Source organism: Macaca nemestrina, chromosome 7, assembly GCF_043159975.1.
Source record: "Macaca nemestrina isolate mMacNem1 chromosome 7, mMacNem.hap1, whole genome shotgun sequence".
Classification (NCBI taxonomy): Eukaryota; Metazoa; Chordata; class Mammalia; order Primates; family Cercopithecidae; genus Macaca; species Macaca nemestrina.
The window spans coordinates 75,585,418-75,605,663 of record NC_092131.1 but is presented as its reverse complement, the minus strand read 5'-3'; the positions used below and the strand labels follow the sequence as shown (position 1 = coordinate 75,605,663).

General features: G+C 38.0%; 1 protein-coding gene across 5 annotated transcripts in view; it reads left to right on the top strand.

Moving 5' to 3' along the window:
• LOC105477949 (A-kinase anchoring protein 6) overlaps window positions 1–20,246 on the top strand; it is a 651,033-nt gene that overhangs the window by 388,940 nt on the left and 241,847 nt on the right. For 4 of the 5 annotated variants that reach the window (XM_011734847.3, XM_011734848.3, XM_011734850.3 and 1 more), the window contains 2 exons: window positions 12,853–12,949; window positions 14,046–14,212. In XM_011734847.3, coding sequence (XP_011733149.2) covers window positions 12,853–12,949; window positions 14,046–14,212 — 264 coding nt within the window. The remainder of the gene's footprint in view (window positions 1–12,852; window positions 12,950–14,045; window positions 14,213–20,246) is intronic. The other variant, XM_011734851.3, reaches the window with a different exon arrangement.

Genomic DNA, 20,246 nt, shown 5'->3' with positions numbered 1-20,246 from the left:
TATGGTGAAATTTCATCTCTACAAAAACACAAAAATGAGCTGGGTGTGGTGGCGCATGTCTGTAGTCCCAGCTACTCAGGAGGCTGAGGCATGAGAATTTCTTGAACCTGGAAGGCAGAGGTTGCAGAGGTTGAGCTGAGATTGCGTCACTGCACTCCAGCCTGGGCCACTGAGGGAGATTGTCTCAAAAAGCACAAACAAATATATCTATGTACTTAACTTTGTTCCTGTAGTTTCTATTAGTAATAATTCAAAGTCAATAAATATAAAACAACTTCATCCTTTTGGATGGCTGCATAGAATTCTACTTACAAATACGCCATAATTTATATAACCGATTCTTTGTGATGGAAATTTAGGTTGTTTATAGTCTTTTTCTATTATAAATGATGCTTTAGTGAATATTCTTGGAAATTCATCATGTTGGATACTATAAGTATATCCTTAGAATGAATACCTTTCATATGAAATTTCTAGGTCAAGGTTAAGCACGTTTAAATTTTTAATGTGTTACCAAACTGTCCTTGATAGAGATTTTACCAGTTTATACTGAACAATGCATGAGAGTGCCTATTTCTGCACATTCTTGCTATCAGAGTATGTTATTACATTTGTTGAACTTTGTCCCTCTGATAGTTACAGATGGCATCTTACTGTAGTTTAGTTTGTATTTCTTGTATTTTAAGTGGCATTGAAAATCTCTGCATGTTTTTAGGGTTCATTTGTATTTCCTTTTTGAGAACTATTTTTAAAATTCTTAGCCTGTTTTTCTGTTGGTCATTGGTTTTTTACTTCAGGATTTATAGGGGCTTTTTATATATTAAGGCAATTAGTCTCTTCTCTGTGAATAGGAAATTTTGAAAATGTATTCTGGGGTTTTGTTGTAAAAGCATATGGATATCTCAACAGTTTGAGGAATCAAAGGTTAGGCAGACATGGAGGGCCAGGCTGATAAGCATGTAACAGGTTTCTACTATGGGGAAAATCACGTTTGGATTTCAATTCTGGAAAGACCAGTGTGTTCTAGGGAGATTGCTTACTTAGACTTGGAAGGAACAAGCTTAAGATCAGGGTAGTTAGAATCAAATGAGTGGGTTAAAGGATGTTGGAGTAATGAGAGAAATGGTGGATCAGGGTGGGGGTAGTTAAGAATAGAGAAGAGGGAATAGATTCAAGAAAGAGGAACAGATTAGAGAGACACGTCAGCAGTTCTCTTTTTGAGGCTCACTCTTTTCTAGTCAGAAATCTCATGACCAACATGCTTTGTCTGTCCTAGTTTCCCCTAAGGCTATAGCATAGGATGGCCCACTGCTCTACAGCTGGGTAAGACTTGAGTGTAGTGAAGGATGCGGAATTGCTGAGAGCTTCTCTTTCTGTGTATCAGGGGTACATGCTAAAGGTGGAGCAAACTGTCTTTTATACAACTTCTATAATTATGGAACTTTGCTTAAAGAAAAACATTAAATTATACTCACTGGAAAAAAATTCAAATTGTGTTAAACAGCATAAAATTAAAAGTAAAATGTCTTACCCTCCCTTGGGTAACCAATGTAAATAGTTCTATATATTTTTGAACCTTTTTATGGAAAAATGCATACACCTTAAGGATTATTTAATTCATATTATGCATGCTGTTCAACAACTTGCTTTTTGTATCTAAATATGTCATAGATACACTTCTATCAGTATATGAAGATCTGGTGCACATTTTAGCAGCTCCTTAATATTTTATTGTGTGGATATGCCATAGTTTGTTTAATCATTTCCATGATGATGGACATTCAAACTGCCTTCTTATTTATACTTTTGCAAATAATACTCAATGAACTTTATTTTAACACCAATTGAGAGTTTCCTCCTTGTCCCATTAGTGTCTGCCTATAGCAGCAATTCAGAGAGTCTCTGTAATAAATCTGTCACACTCCAGGGACAGCTGTTTCTCTAAGTCCTGAAAAATGAGTGGGATTTGTGTGTGTATGAGTTTTGAGGCCATGTTTATAGCAGTAGACTTTTAAAACATACCTTCCTGAACTTTGTTATTCCTTTTAAGATTGGTGCCTGCAATTTTAGGTGACTGTCACATGGTGGCACAGAAGCACCAAATTCCTGCAGGCAGTGCTTACAGTCTTGGTGTCCATGAAGGGTTTGAAAATGTTTCCTTATTGTGTCATTATACTAAATACTTATAAAAATAGATTCAATTTAAAGTGTCTAACAAAATTCTAAATAAAGATATATGCGTGCATTTATCATCTGTATTTCTTTAGATCTTCATGTTATATCATGTTTCTGATTAAACAGCTTTCATTTGTCTCATAAGAAAAACCAGTATACTTCTTACAGAGATTTTACCATACAAGAAAATTTCTCCAAATACTTTCAGCTGTTTTTCTCTCGCTTGCCCTCCTGTCTCTACCTCTGCTCCATTTTTCATTGCTTGAAGTTAAGAGATGACAGGGTTTTCTTTTTCCCACTTCCTGGTGCCCGTCTCTCCCAGCATCTCCATAGGTAGCCAATGCCCCAGCAAGTTAAGCTTCACAAGACCAGCAGCTGTCATTTGGCTGTGCTGCTCAGCTAATGAGAGCAGTGGATCAAACTTCAAAAGCACGAGCTATGAGAGTTTCACTGGACTGCCCCCACCTCCCTCAGCCTTGATGAACAGGCTGGTGGCCTTACAGGGGCTTTGAAGTCCCATTTGCTTGTCCCCCTTGATTCCCACCAGTTTAAGGGTAGTCGCAGAGAGTTTAGTGGGAACTGGCAACATTCTTCTCTTTGGGGGACTTGGAATACCACTTAACTCCCAGCCTTGAGTTTCTTCCTTTGGTGGCACAGGGATGAAAGGGTCTTTCAGAAATTTATAGCATGCAGGCATTTTGAGGTTGGTATGTGGGAATGGTAGTGTAGGAGGCTCATTTTGGACATATGAAAGTCTTGGACTACATTCCTTTACTCATGTAACTCTAATTTTGTGTGCATCTAGGAGACAAATAGTGTTATCTTCCCTTTTCTGTTAAATAGGACTCCTGCACTGTTTCAAGCACCTGGGAATGTACTTTTGCCTGTCTCAGTTTAAGGATTCTTGGGCCATAATACCCAGTAGTTATTGTTTTGAAAATTGTTAGTGCCCATTTTACTAATTTATTCCTTTATTTTTCTCTTTAGGAAATAATGACTGTTTTTAATTAGAATGTCAGGGAAACACTGCATTTATTAAGCACTTCCTATTTACGGCAGTATTATACTAAGCATTGAAGAGAAGGTTTACCGACAAGCCTCACACTGTAAGGGTCCATGCACAGGCTGAAGGACACCGTGCATGGATGAGAGACTCACATGAGCCCGAGTGTGGTCACCTACCATCTCTCTCCATGTGTAGATTCATGAGCTTATCCTACTTCTCTACTGCATTACGTGGAATTTTAGAATCTTGAAATAATTCACCTGATATAAATAATATGAAGTTAAACTTCCAGATCTTTACATTAGCCAGAAAAATGCCTATTATGTATCTATAGGGTTGTTGTGAAGGTGAAATAAACATGTTTTATGTGAGAATGAGGATGCTTTTATCATTTGGGGGAATCTTCCTTGGAGACCCAAGAACATTTGGCGTGAGAAGCTTGGGTGCTCTTAGATAAGTTGAAATTCTCCCTGCCCACCCTCCCCTCAGCTGTTGTCTTGATGCTGTCACCTACTTGAGGGACGGCTTTTGTCTCTGTGGTGTCTCCCCCAGCTCCCAGTCTTGCACATGCATGATAGGTATTAAAAGTATCTGCTAAGGCCGGGCGCAGTGCTCACAGTGGTTGCAGTGAGCCAAGATTGCACCACTGCACTCCAGCCTGGGCGGCTGAGCAAGACTCCGTCTCAGAAACAAACAAACAAAAACAAAACAAAAAAAACAAACAAAATCTGCTAAGTGAATGAATGAGCATTTATAAAAGCAGTGTTAGAATCACTGTGGGCAACAGATTCTAACGAATGTTATAAATCATCAAACGATAACTGAGCATGTCTGCAAAGTTATTTCCTCTACCATTTACAAATCAAAATGGACTTGTCACAGGACTTTCTAGGTATTGTTTGGTATATTTGTGACAAGAAAAACATCTACAGAGGGAAAAATAGGAATGTTTTCTTCTGTTTTCAGGATGCAATTTATCGCCTTTGGCAAAAAACACCAGGAATGTTTTCTCAGATAAAATGTTAACTCAGATATTTGAATGTTTTTTAATTTCAGAGGTAAATGTTACTGTTTCAAAATATGAAGACAGTTTGACTAGACAGGATGTTAATGACTTGACATTACAAAATTTATTAAATTTATTTTTAAAGTGGTTTAGTTCCCCCTCTCAAATGCATGAAGCATATGGGAGTTGGAATAGATCTGCCCCAGGCTGCCAAACAAATTTTTAATGGAACTGGAGTCCTTCAGGGATTGTCCTAAATCCACATAATATTCTTAAGTCCTGGTGTTTGCACTGGGACCTGTATATTAGCAGCTGTACGTGTGAATAATATACTTATATCAATCCATCACTCTCGTGAATCCACATCTGTAGGGGCTGCTGCACATCAATTATTCCACCTCAGGGAGTAGAGAAATATTTGGGCCAGCATTGACCTCCTTTTCAATCAGGGCCTCCAAACAGTGTGTTCTGGAAGTCAAATGGTCCCTTTAGACAGAACCTCTGTTTGGGAATCCATTTGGCCTAATGTGGCCATGCTGGGAAGTGAATGTGATTACCTGTGTCAGGTGTGGAGATGGCATCCAGAGACGCAAATGAAAATGCTGTCACTTGAAGCCACCGTCAACATTCAGGATCTCTCCCATCTATCTAATTCTTGCATAACATATTAGCCAGTCTATCAGAAAAGAACGTCAGATTCAGTAAGATGCATCTACTTTGCACCAAAAAAAAAAAAAAAAAAAACAAAACTGTTTGTTTGAAATATATTGTAACTTGTTTGAAGAGCTAAATTCACTTTCAAATTCTTGGAAATGTTTTTATTGTCTGAGGTTTCAGGAAGAAACTCTCCTCAGGAAGAAGGAGGATTTTTTGTCTTCATATCTCAGTATCTTCTCTCTTTTTTTTTTTTTCCAAAAGGAAAACAAAGATTTGATAATGCTTATCTTTTTGATCAAAAACCTGGAACATCTTTCTCAAGAGTACAGAGTTCTCTTTTTTTTTAAAGCTTCTGCTTTTATACCTAGAGGTGTGTTACAGATTGTCATAACTGATAAATCAATGACAAATGTAGCCACTTCATTTTGTTGGGGAAATAGACAATTGTGGTAGCGGCTGACCATTTATTTAATTATGTGGTAAGTACCACATGATGAGAGGGCAGTTAATTGATGATTTGGGCTATCTCAGCCAGGGTACAGTTTACATGGCAATTACGCTGGGATCATCTAACTGTAATTGGCAAGTAATTTTGTAAGTGAAGGAACATGACAGCTCATTTACATGGTGTTCACTGAGTAAAATTTGGGGACATTTATCAACTACTTCCAAGTGAAGAGTGATTGTACCAGTGTCTCCCAAAATGCCACAAGCTGTTTAAAAGCTACGTGGGGAGATTTGTGGTACAAATCTCCATGCATTCATTTCCCTGAACATTTGTTAGTTATGTGCTGTGTGCCAGGCACTGTCCTAGACACTGAGGATACAAAAATGAGTAAAATAAAGAGTTCTACTCTCAAGGAACTCTTGTATGCAAAACAGACACATCAATAATTTTAGCACAACGTAGTAAGTGAAGGTTTGAACTCTGCACAAGTACCGTGGGTGCCAAGGGTGGGGAAACCAGTTGGGTCGAAGATGGTCAGGGAGAGCTTGCTAGAGAAGGTCACACCTGAGATGAATCTTAAAGGATGCGCAGGGCTTTTCAAGGGGAAGAGCTTGCCAGGCAGAAGTGCCAGCCAGAGTAGAATCGGAGTAGCAAGACAGCTGGTGTGAGCTGGAAACTTTAAGCAATCCAGGCACATTTCAAGGCAGATATGTGGCCTGTGAAGTTGAGTTGGCTGGGGTCTCAGAGGGCCCTGTAGGTCATGCTCAGGGCCTGGATCTTATTCTCCACCCTGGCAAGCCATTGGAGAGTCTTAATGTCAGAGTTGTTTTGTAGGAAGGTCATTTTGCATAATAAAACCACTTGCATTATTGCAATATGCCAGGCTCCATTCTGCATGTATCAAGGCATTTCATCCTCACAACAACCCCATGAAGTGGGCATTAACATTTCCCCTCATCTATAGATGAAGTAACTGAGTACACAGAGGTTGGCCAAAGCTACACAGTGGGCGATGGAGGAGTCAGGATTTGAACCCAGGCTGTCCAGCTCCAGAGCCCTTGCTTGTCAACAGTCCCGTTCTACACCATGTCATAATTCCCTTGACACAGCTGACTGCAATTCCTTGTTTACATAGTGTCCCCCGCCTCCACCCCAGCACACGTACGTGCACACACACACACACACATGACTGTGAGTTCTGTGAGAGCAGGGACCATGTCTGTCTTCTTTATAGCCATATCCTTCAAGCTTAAGACACCATCTGCACCTTCATAGGCATACAACAAATAAGGAGTAAGTCTAGTTTTGAGGAGGGCTGTGATTCTAGTTAACCTGGCAAGGGATGACAATGAAAGCCTTAATCTAAGGCAGTGTTAGTCAATATGGAGAGATGAAGAAGCGGAAATAAATGGTCAGGGCTTGCTGATTGATTGGATGTGTGGATTTTGTTGGAATATTCTCACAGTGCTTCTGATTTCCAACCCATACACTGGAGGGATGACTTGGCAAAAGAATGCGAAGCAGTGGGAAGCTTACACTGTTCTTCACAGAGTTCTTAAATTCCTGAGAAGAAATGTTGCGGACTCAGGATGAGACCTTAGAAGAGACTTCCCTTGAGGTGGTTAAAAATAGAAGGGACACATCTGCCTGGGATGGTTGAGAGACAGAGCTGCCCTTGGGTAGATGAGTGGTTAGATAGCCTTTGGGATTCTTCCCCTTTTGAACATTCTCTGATTTAAAATAAATCAAAATTCTCCCAAGCTGCCTATGCTTAACTGCCTGGCTTAGAGAAGGTAAAACCAAAGTGTTCAAGGGCTGGGAAATATTGAGTCCAAATGCCTGGATGATAAATAAGGAAACAGAAGCCCTGATGGGTTAAATGACTCATCCAAGGGCACACACTTGAGGCAACAGGAATACCCAATCATTGGATTCTCAGTCTGGGCTTACTCTTCCCCATGTCTCATACAGCAGCATTTCTGTTTTAGAGAGTCCTCTGTGCGCAGACCTTTGCTGGGTAGAAGCATACAGCAAAGGAAACCTGGTGTCTGCCCTTGAGGAATTCAGAGAACCTCAACAATAAAGAACCCTTATCACCTGAAAATGTCACAAAGTACCATCTATTACATAGAATATTTGGAAAATAGAGAAAATGAATTTTAAAATTCATAATAATTTTTTTAGTCTCACTCATTGCCTGGCACTGCTTTAATGCTTTATATTTATTATCTCCAATTCTCAGTGTTTCAATGCTTTACATTCATTATCTCTAAGTCTCACAGCCACCTAGAAGTTAGATAGTATTATTTCCATTTTATATTTTAGAAAACTAAAGCAGCCAGAGCTTGTTCCCTAAGATCAGACCATGGTAACTCCAAGTTCAACCCTGTACAAATTATGTTAACATTTTGTTGTGTTTTTTTTGCAGTCTTTTTCTAAGTACTAAGACTATTTACTTATACATATGTAATTTTATCATAGATACAATTTGGAATCTTCATTTTTTGTGGCATGTTCTATGTATTGTCCATGTGATTGCTTAGTCTTCATTTTGATGGCTATCTAATGTCTTACCAAGTTTTCAGGAGGTTCTTAAATGCTTACTCATAGAAATCTTCCAATTCTTGGTATATGTGGCATTTTAAAGATATATTTTGAGGACAGGTACATCTGCCCATCCTCTGTGGATGGCATTGTGGAGAGAAGAGAAACTACTCGGAGGATCATGGCTTTCTTCTCCCCCAGGAGCCCCTCTGAGAATGGAGAGTGGTTCTGGGCACAGCTCAGAGTGGAGCCTGGGCAGAGATGGCCTGAGGCAGATAGCAGGTGACTTTTCAAGCCTTGGCTTTTCTGGCTGAACACACATTCTTCCTCCTGCCCTTGTAAAAAGGCAAGTTTTCTTTTTCTTAGGGTAGTAAAAATCTTTTGTGTGAAGAAAAAGTGTCGTCAAGTGTCTTATTCATCAGCATATATACCATCTCTTTAAAATGACAGTGGGAGTAAAAGTTCATCAGTTCAATATGTCTTTCACATTTGGAGACTCCTGACTAATAACCTCTGGTATTTATCATCAGAACAGCCAAAGAACTAAATTCTGGCACATGCTTCTCTCACGCACTGAGAGAAACTTAAAAAGACAGAAGATTTTGTCCATTTTTTTCTTCTATTCACTTAGAAGGAAAAGCATACCTTTTTTAATTAAAAAAAATATGAGCATGCAGAAACATCTGGCCTGTATTACCACAGCAGCTTCCTAAATGGCTTCCTTGTCTCCAGTCTGCCCTTTTAAAATCAACACTATATGCAATAGCTAGAAAGATTTCTAGATCACAGATTTGCACCAGCCACTCTCCCATGTCACTGGCATATTCTTCCATCACTCTTTCATGGTTCTTGGGGTCAAGTCCTGTGTAGCCATAGCTGCTGTCTTTCTTGCTTGCATCCTGCCCTAGCCACACTGAGCTGCTTGTGGCTCCCTGCTTCATACTATAATGTAGGAGTATCTTCAGGCCCATGTACAAATCAGTTCTTTCTCCACAAGCTCCCTGCTAGGCTCTGCTGAACCTGGATCCCAGCATGGGCTCCCACAACCCCTATCCAGCACTTATACAGACTATAAAAATCCATCTTGTTTGTATTTTATTTTATTTTAAAGGCAGAGTCTTGCTCTATTGCCCAGGCTGGAGTGCAGTGGTACGATCATAGCTCACTCCTGGGCTCAAGCAGTCTTCCCACCTCAGCTTTCCGAGTAGCTAGGACTATATGTGCGTGCCACCACACCCAGCTAATTTAGCCTTGTTTTTACTTGGCCAGCGTAATTCTTAAATAATTTTTTTTTTAAAAAAACCTTGAATCCCATTGGTCAAGGCATATCACCGTTTAGTTTGCTTAAGGCCCCACCACTCTGTGTTATGCACTAAACCCTAATTACATATTTATTCTCTGCTGGGTCTTGTAAAGCTACCTGTTTTCTTATCTCCTTTACACAATAGAATATAAACTGTTTGAGGATAAGGATTGTATATTGTTAACTTTTGTATCTATAGGCTTGACAAATACTACTCAATAAATATTTATTATATGAATTTATGCCTTGTGAAAAAACAAAACTTAGGCCAGAAAATAATCTAACTCTTTTTGTCCTTTCTACTTATTCATGAACATCACAAGACTAATGGAACTCAGTGGACCTGGCAAAAACTAACAATATTTCCATCAGGTGATCGAAAGTCTGTGTTCATGATTTGATACTGCTAAGATTGAACCACTCTGGACATTTAAGCCTTTGAATGTGCTTATGATCTTTCCCACTTTTTCTTGTACCAGGATATCTGTTTGCGTCACGGCATATATTTCCTTGGTTTTATGTCCACGTGACTATCAAACTGGGCTATTCAGAAATATGAGCGAAAAGGATTAGATATTTTATCTGCTTTGCAAATCTGATCATGACCAAAGTACAATCAGTGGGAATACTCAAAGTTTGTTCCTGCCAATAAGTAGTACATCCAGATATATGCAAGCTGGTGATGCTAGAGGTTATAGTAATAGAAATGCCCATTGGTGAATCTTTGATAATCCTGTGCTTGTTTCAGTCATTGTGTTTTTCCATTTCCTTAGTTATTCTCTTCTAGTCATTTGTCTACGCATTGCTTTAAAGATGCTAAAAAGATCTGGTGTCATCCAGGAACCAGATTACTCATATTTATGGAATTTCATATAATCAGTGCCATAGGACTATGGTAACTGCCTATGGCAATGTTCTTGCCATAAATTCATTCTTCAGAGAATGCTCTGCATTTTCAGGGAGTGCTATGGATATTGTAGAGGGACTGTACACCATAGGGCATTGCTGAAGAATGGAAATGTGTTCAAGTATCAAGTTTAAGGAAAGAACAGCAACAAAAAAATAAAACCTTTCATCTAAGCTTCCTTCCCTTGGGAAAAGGTGGGGGCAAAATGGAGAGAGCTTATTATAGAATCCTTTAGCAGCCAGAAATTTCATTGACAATTTTGTTAATGTGCCTGCTCGTCTGCCTTCTCAGAGGCTCATTGTGAATTCCTTAGTTGATATTATTAATGGTTAATGGGTGCACCTGAAAATCAAGCAATATTGTACCATTTGGGTAACAGTTATGTTAAATGGTTCTTTTCTACAGCATCAAGCTTATCAGATTATCTTTTTCCTAATAATGAATACCTCATCTTTTCCAATTTCCTAATCAAATGCTTCCATGTCATCTTGAAGCAGAGCCAGTTCCAGCTGCATCTATTCTATACTCTTGGCTTCAATTATATCAAATTATTCAACCACTTATGGTTCCTTAGATTCCCATTTGCTCTGAGACATAGACCTCATGCACCTCTTTGGAAGCTCATGACTACCAACTATTCAAAACAGGTCTATTGTAAGTAAACAGTGAATCAAAGAGAGCCCTAGGCTAAATTTACAGTTATGAGAAAATGTATACAATAAGTTTCTTCCTAAATTTTGGTGCTCTTGGGTGATCTTAGGTGTTCTCTTTACCCTGTCCCTGCTCCCTAAAACACACATGTATCTCATTCTGCATGGCATTGCTTCAGAGTTGAGGATGTCCGTGGCAGTGGCAAAAAGTAAGTGCAGTCATGTTTTGACTATAAATAACAAGCATTTAATTTTTCATAGGTAATATATAGTTTGGATTGATCAGAAGCATGAGGTTTCCCATACATTACCATGTTTTATTTTATTCAACCAGGTACCTGTAGCTAAAAGAGGACAGTACAAGAAATGGTGAACAGCCTTGGGGAAACCTCATATTGTCATTTTCTGTTATATTGGCTGCTGAAACTTTATTGTATCTTATGCCTCTAGTCAGATTAAATGATTCATCATTCTGGAGTCATCTTTTAATAATGACTTACAATTATAATAACTTATAATTCTTATCTTTATACTTCATGGCTTGATCTGCATATCTCTATCTCCTTCATTTCTAGGTTCTTTTGATCATTGTTTCAGTATTCTGAACTTTAAAAAGATCCATTTTCTCTGCTGAGAAAAAGAGAGTTCGGACTCACCACTGACCACCCAGGATGATTCAGGCTACACTTCATTCTCCTAGTAACATGTTCAGTTGCCCTTTGGGGCCGGAGGCCATGCTTTATACTCTTAAATCTCTATTGCCCAGCACAGTGTATGGAATGGGCACAGTACATGGTTTCTAAGTGAATGAATGAACCTGAATACCTAATTTCACAATTTATGATTGATTTACTTCTTTAATCCAAAATTATATTCTACCTGGAACTGTATCATTTCAAACTTCTATCAGATATTCTTAATACCAAGTACAGTGCAGTGTGCAGTGCAGACCTTCTCAATAAATGTTTAGTGAGAGCAAAACATATATATTTTGGAGACTCATCATGGAGAAGCCAAAATTTGGCCACACAGCATTTCAAAATCCATGCTGGTTCCAATTAGTCAAGGAATGAATTTTCACCCCCCAAATTAACCATTGGTTCAATAGATTGGTTAGTGTGATTACTCTCCACTGGACCTCCTATGGTTGGAATGCCTTATGAGATTCCAGAGATGGAAAAATCTTTGGAAAGTCATCTATGTTTCTTGAAATATTTAAATGGAAACCTTCCCCTTCAGAGTGTTACTGTTCAACGGATATCCACAATTCATGCAAACATCTATTGAGCAACTTGAATGTGACATGAATTGGGGATAAATGTAAAACTGGCAATTTTTCAAATTACTTATAATTTCATAGCCAAGGATAGAAATAAAGCAGCATATAGTAAGATAAATTTTACAGTAGAAGCAGATATAAGGAGCAGAGAGTGGGGAGTAATTAATTCCACATAAAGCATTAGGGAAGACACCCTGAAAGAAATGACTCTGAGTTAGATTTCAACTATGACAGCAGTTTTTGTCTTTTGGATAACTATCATGAGTGAAAAATGCCTGATTGTGCTTGATGTATTCGTTTATAAGGCAGTGTCATATTTTAGGTAATAAACTTTTAAAAAGCAAAGATCTGAAAGACATTTAACTCCTCAGTGCAGCACCGGAATCTGCCACTGTATTCTTTGTTGTGTGATATCTGAGAAACAGAGCTGAATCAAACCCTACTATATTAATGGGTTTATATATGTACACATAAGGCTAATATATTTTATGCTGCCAATTTTTTATGGTTTCATAAATAGTGCTATCACTAACATTTCTAAAAAATGAAGAAAAGAGCTCATATGTGCTAGTAGAAATTCAGTATATTTTATAGAACACTGCTACTCTTGATATAGCCTACGGGATGTGACTTTTCATAAAAACCTAATGAATTTCTAGGTTTGTCAGCTGTTTCCAAACAGATGCACTCAGCTAATCTAATGGAAACATTTTGAGCCCAGATCCCAAATATCAATAGCTTTTAGTATTGCAAATTAGTTTGTCTATTGGGTAAATTGGGCTGTGTGGTTCTTGATAAAAAGTAGCAAGTAATTTTATATGGATGTTTTATGTGTAACTGCCTTGCCAGGGTTTGATGCTCATATTTTTCCTTGCAGAGTTTTAAGTTGAATGTAGACAGTCATTGTGCTCTCAAGGAAGCTGTGGAGGAGGAAGGACACCAACTTCTTGAGCTTATTGCATCTCACAAAGCAGGTAAATCCTCCTGAAATATTGCAAGTCTTTATGTCTCCAGACTATTAAGAATGAAGAAGCATTGCTGTAAATTACTGCATATATTCACTTCCTTATGTATTATTAATATTTACATTATCAGATTGACCTTCAGGATTTATAAATGTTTCATATACTGCATACAATGCTGTGATACTTATAAGATGAAATACTGCCTCCAAATGGTCTGTTCATTTTATTTTGGGCTTGCTCTTCGCCTGAGTTTCAGTTGAAATTACATTCTTGAAAACTTCACATTGACATGCTTTTTGATGTAGGTGCTCTGGAAATAACATTAAGATAATGAATGAGAACTGTATATATAGTTATAATGCATACGCATTAGGGTACTTATAGATATCATTACAGATATAAGGCAAGCAGTCTAAATTATTTCCCTGCCACTTCACACACATGAACATCTTGCAGAGTTTTTGGCCTTCAACCAATTCTTACCCCAGTATTAATATATTTATAAGGAACAGATAATAAATAAAAAATAATTTTGTCATTTGGTTATACTTATCCTGATAATAGAAGACCATAAGACAGGATGGATGACTTACAGTTTGGCTCTAGGTTTGAGCTTAGCAAAGCTAAACAGGAAAAAGATAGTATTAATTGGATTTGCTAATGTTAAAGACTGCTGTCTTAATTCTGGCCTATTTACTGTATTTCTCATTGAATTGACTTTACCTAGTTCCGTAGATATTTTTTATCATTATGAAGTCTCTACACAGATACACACAGAGCGTTTTGTTTGGAATGTGAAACTGTAATGTTACTAATTTTTATACATTGTGATTTTTGTTCCTCATGTATTTTTTTAAGTCAATATACTGAGTAAGTCAGTTTCCAAGCCAGAGATTTATGTGGTTATCACATTTTTGTGTCCTTATACCTCCTGTCAAGAATTGCCTGTTTCTATTCTGAGTGACAAATGTTGATATGGCAGGTGATGGTAATGGTCACTTAAAAATATTTATATTGTTTAAAATAGCCATCTAATTTACTAAATAAAAATAATGAGCAAAGATTCATTCAGGCCCACAACTTCTGCTTTCCCCTCCTTTTGGAGAAGGACTGAAGGACATGCTGCGGATGATTGCAAGTCAATGGAAGGAGCTGCAGAGGCAAATCAAACGGCAGCACAGCTGGATTCTCAGGGCTCTGGATACCATCAAAGCCGAGATACTGGCTACTGATGTGTCTGTGGAGGATGAGGAAGGGACTGGAAGCCCCAAGGTAAGTGGCTTGAAGTTTTCCTTATTTCCTCTCATTTCTGTCTTCTTTTGAACTAGGCACCACTGAAGTTTTCTTTCCAACCCTAAGGCTTTTTGTTTCTACTGGGTAAACTTTATATATCTCTCTCTATATATAAACAAAATGAAATGGCTTAGTTTAAAACAATAAAGCCTTCAACTTCCAAGTTTTCCAGGAAGAGATCTTTTTTTGAAAAGTGGCAGAGAAGGAGGGGGACAGTACTTTAGGGGTGAGAGAAACGGAGACATAAAACATTTAGTAAACAAAACATAAAGCATCTTTAACATGAATAATCAGAATGGTTTTAAATTGTTTTGTTGCAACTATAAATCACTATAATCAGTGCAATCACTCAGCTCTGACATCCATTAGCCGCTTGGTTACAGCAAATTAACAAAGAAGAGAGAAAGTGATTCATTATCTCATTCCTGTTAATGACTATCAGATGCATTGCCTAATTAGGGGATGGTCATTGTAGTGGGAAGAAGGTCATATGCTTTGCTACAAATCTTTTTGCTCTGAGTGTAAGTTCTCCATAATGGTACATGCACCGAATACAACAAGTACTTTAAAAATGAGTATTGACGTGTTTTGGTTGTTCATTTTAGATGTCCAAAATAACCCATAAAACATATGCAATTGAACTTTAAATGAGGCACCTTTTAATATAGACTGGCACTGTTCTAAAGGTATCTTTGGACTCATAATGTGGAAAATAATGTTATTAATTTGATATTTTCATGTAATCACTCCTTTCTTTTGCATCTGTGAAAACCAGCCTCATAATAAATCCAGAATAAAACGTATTGTAACATGGGGGAAACAGATTTAAGAGTTCATGGTTTTTATTCCTGGCTTGGACAAAGTAAGTAAATCATCATCAAATCACATTTATTCAGCATCCATGTAGATTGGCATTGTACTAAATGTATACAAAGCAAGTTAAAAAACACTTTGCCCTCTTAGACTCACATTTTTAAATGCAGGCAGAGGAGAAACCCATCCAGCCCTGCAATGTTGAGACCCATGCAGCCAGTGAAAAGCTGAATTTACGGCTTTTGAATCTCAAACAACACCTTTAACTTATTTGTTGGAAACAGAGGATAGAATGATGAGCTCAGTTTCACTTAAAGAAGGCTCCATGAAGAAGGTCACATTTCAGGAAATATTTAAAGGAAGGAGGAGAGGTGACTTGGCACATGAGCACATATTTTAGGAAGTAATGTGATGAAAGGATCAAAGCTGGAACTAATAATATGGAATGGAGAGTATATTTGGCAGATTTCTCAGGGCAGACTTGGAGCTATTTTAAGGAGTAGGCTGTAGGGAGAAGTTCACTGGGCTAATGCTTTGGCTGTGTGTGGAAGTGGGGAGAGGAAAGATGAAGAGAAATGACACAGTTAAAAACTTGTTGTAGGAGGCTGAGGCAGGAGGATCACATAAGATCAGGAGTTTGAGACCAGCCTGAGTAACATAGCAAGACTTTATCTCTGCAAAAAGTAAAAGATGAGCCAGGCATGGTGGCATGCACCTACAGTCCTAGTTACTCAGGAGGCTGAGGCAGGAGGATTGCTTGAGCCCAGGAATTGAAGGCTGCAGGGAGCTAGGATCACACCACTGCACTCCAACCTGGGCAACAGAGAGAGACCCTGTCTCTAAAAAACAAGTCAAAAATCTTCATTTTAGCTGGGTGTGGTGACACGCGCCTATAATCTAAGCTACTCAGGAGGGTGAGTTGGGAAAATCACTTTAAAAAATCTTCATTGTATTTTGTTTATTTAACAAGAATACAGTGAGTGCCTACTTTTTAAAAGCTATCCTGTATTGGCTACATTTTACATGCCAGATGCTATTCTATAGCATTTCTGTATTATGTCTTTTAATTATCATGACAAATTTTTAAAGTGGCCCTATTTTAATCCCCGATGGAGAAAAGGGGGTGCAAAGAGAGGTTAGGTAACTTCCTTAAGGTCACACAGCTGCTGAGTAGCAGAGCTGGGAGCCCTTTGATCGCAGAGCCCATGTTCATCACCACCTAGCTTACTGCCTTTCACTGGCACTGCTCGGGGCCAAGTGTGGGACGAGGCATTAGAGATGAACAATTGGCTTCAGTGCCTGTCTCATGAAGCTTGTGGTGAGGTGTAGGAAACAGACTTTAATAACCCATGCCTTTACAGATTGTGATGTGCTATGAAAGAAAAGAAAAGAGAGGCACAAGAGGTTGGGCCAGCAGAAGTGATTTAGATTAGGGCATCAGGGAGCCAACAGGCCAGTGTGGTTAGAAAGAGAAGTGTGCAAGGGAAGCTGGGTTCCCTGTTGTTGTACAAGGGGAGGCTTTTGGAGTAAGAAGAGAAATGACATCATCGCATTGCGCTATAAAAACCTCTTACTGGCTATGGTATGGGATATGAGTGGGTGGGGTGGGGTGAGTGGGGGTAGGGTGGGAGCATGCCAAAGTGGACTACAGAGATAGCACAATGACCTAAATTAATGAAAGAGCTATGTTGGAAATGAGTACATTCACCAGCGCCAGTTTGAAATGGACGCTTTGAAATCAGCTTATTGTTTAAGGAGGCATTGAGACAGAATGAAGTTGATAACCCAGTGAGAAGGAGAAAGTGTTATCAAAGAGAAGCCTTGTTAGCGTTTCTCAAAAAGAGGACCCACCTACCCAGGCTCTTCCTCAGACCATACCAGAACCTCATGGGTGGGGCCCTGGAATCTGCATTCCAATAAGCTCTTGGAGAACCTCTATAATAGGCACTAGGAAGACCCTTTTCCTGCAGGGACTACATGATCCTCACCCAAAATGAATAAGAGAATGTCTGTTGCATTGTTACTTATAGTAGCAAACAATTGGCATCAACTGAAATGTTTAAAATAAGAATGGTTTGATTAAATTATGCTAAATTTCATTCTAATGAAATGTTATGGTTATATAACCATAAAAATCATGTTTTAGAAGAGAATTGGAAATATTGGAGGATACCTATGATATACAATTATATATTTTTGAATGTCTTTGAATTTTCCAAACCTCTCAATGAGCAAGAATTATTATAAATAAAAAATAAGAATACATTTAAAAGTATAAGAATTAAAAAGTGATAAGAGGTAAAATAGGTGACATTGAGCTGAGGGACTTGAGATATGAATTTAAATATCAAGAAGAAAAAGAAATACATCTGGTTCTTAATGATTAAGGTGCCTTACTTCTTAAGAGAAAACCAAGCAAAAACCCTCCACTTACATTATTCCAAAGGCGAAAATACCTTGAATCACATCAGTTTACCAAGAATAACATTCATGTTTTCCTTTTTAATAGTATTTCTATTCCAGAGCATTTTCATGTCACATTATATGCACAGCATAGTGCATCTAAAAGCAGCTGCAAGGAGAGGCTTTTGTAGGTATGTGCAGATGCAGAAGTTGAGGGAGGCTCTGAGAGTTTGAGATCTTGACATGATTGAGTCAGCAAAACCCCAGGCCTCTACCTCCCAACTAGTTCTCTCTCCACAATCTTGGCTGAATTTTCTCTGGAAAAATGAACTCATCCATACTCAAGGATGAGTTTGAAATCAATTTAACACAAAATATATTTCTTAATTTAAGCTTAAGAAACTATGAAAAAATCAGAATGTTCATGCTTTCTATTTATTTAATATTTAGGAACTGCTTCTTTTACTCCCTTGGGCAAACACATATAATAATAATAGAAAGGCTCAGATTCTGAAGCCAGACTGCTTGAGTTCAGTGATTGGCACTTACTAGCTGTGTGTTCCTGGGAAAATTATTTAACTTCCCTGTGCCTCTGTTTTCTCATTTATAAAATAGAGGTAAGATAATATCCACCTCAAAGGGTTGTGATACAGATTTAAAAGAGCTGACACACCTGAAGTGCTTAGAACAGTGCCTGGCACGCAGTAAATCCTAAGTAGGAGTAAACACACGACTTCATTTTCTTATTTTATTTTATTTAGAGTTTTGGGTACATGTGCAGGATGTGCAAGTTTGTTACATAGGTAAACATGTGCCATAGTGATTTGCTGCACCTATGAACCCATCACCTAGGTATTAAGCCCAGCTTGCATTAGCTTTTTTTCCTGATGCTCTCCCTCCACCTGTCCCCTCGCTGACAGGCCCCAGTGTGTGTTGTTTCCCTCCCTGGATCTGTGTGTTCACATTGTTCAGCTCCCACTTATAAGTAAGAACATGTGGTGTTTGGTTTTCTGTTCCCGTGTTAGCTTGCTGAGGATAGTGGACAAGCTTTCATTTTCTAGAGATGAATAAATAATTATAATAAATAATAAGTTATAAATAATAAACAGATATTAAATGGATCTGATAAATACTCTGATACAGATAGGAGCAAAGTGCTATAAATACACTGAGAAGGAAATAACTAAACCTACCTTGGGCTATTAAAGAGCAATTTACAGGGAGGCATTCATGTTTTAAATGAAAGATAGACAGGATTTTTGCCAAGGTGAAAATAATGGGCAGCGAGAATAGCACATACCAAGATAGAGAGGTGTGAAAACTGTGGTGTGGCTGGAACCTGGGCCCTTGTTGCAGATGATGAGTAGGCCAGCCTGCCACAGTCTGCACCAAGACACAACAATGTAACAAAAAACGATCCTTAATGATCAGTGATTTGATAATAATTCCTCCTATGTCTCTATTAATATAATCCAAGCCAGAGTGAGGTCTCTATACAGAATAAACCTAAACATACTGTTTAAGCCAAAATTTTTATTGTTATATTGCAATAAATAGAGCAAGCTTAAATAGGTTTCCCTGAAGTTCTCCATGACTAAAAGCTGGATTTGGCTTCTTAGCCATTATGTCAGCCCTCTTTCCATGACGTGACCTTGCACAGGTCATGTACAAATTGTGCCGTGAAATGCATCTCCAAGCACAGCAGTTATGATCATCTATTTCATCTTAGACCTAAAGAGGAACTAAAATTAAAACATGATAAAAAAAATAACTCTAGAATTCATCTTAGGTTTACTTCAGAAGCTACTGGGAGCTTGAGAAGCATAATAGAAAATCTAAGGAATATATCTAGGGGGTATTTTTCTTTTTTTACCTTGTTTGAGAGACTGCAGAAAAGGACTTGGTTTTAGAAATCTTGTAAAGAGGGAGGATAGGAGGAAATTCAAAGACTCTGGGAAACTTCTCCCCTAGGACTTGGCAGCATACCTTATTTGTTGTATTTCATTTTTTAAAAAAGTGTTTTCTCAGGACTGTGAGATCTTTTATACATGGAAATAGAGAATAGAATTCACCAGTTCTAGAAATAGAGCTTCAGCAGTCACATCAAATAATTGAAAATATGCTTATAATTATATATTTTTACTTGAAGATAGATTGGTGAAAGTTTATCACCTTAGATTAGGCTTTCAGTATGTTCAATTTTTTAATGGTCTACAACTGAAGGGATTTCAAAACATAGTGAATGACACCTAACAAAAGCTACATTTTTTTGACCTTTCAAGGCAAAAAACAAAAATTCTGAAAGCAAGAAAGCATCTTTAAATTTTATACATTGCCTCCTTTAAACTGTTCTTATCTTCTCTTTCTTTATTTTTCACTTATAAAGCATGCATTATTACAGGTGTCTTAGAATGGAGACCAGGATTTCCCCATATGACCTTATCCAACTTTGCATACTGAACGCATGCAACAACAGTTCCTTCACCCCTTTTAAAGAAACAGATAAGTTTCCAGAACAAAGAATATTTGAAGATTTATTGTAAATTCAGAAAACTTTACAGCTACTACAAGGGTGACCTAGCCTGAGTCCCAACCAACATCTTCATTTCTTTAGTGAAAGGAGACAGAGAGTTAGCTGCTTTGAACTCTAGGATTGTGCTCATTTTATCTGCCTTCTTTGAGGCTCTTAGATTGAAGTCATCTTCCTTCGGAAATGGATATCAGACTATGAAGGTCATCAATGTTATCTGTTCAACAATAACAGAAGAGTAAGCTTAAGGATATTCCTTATATATGT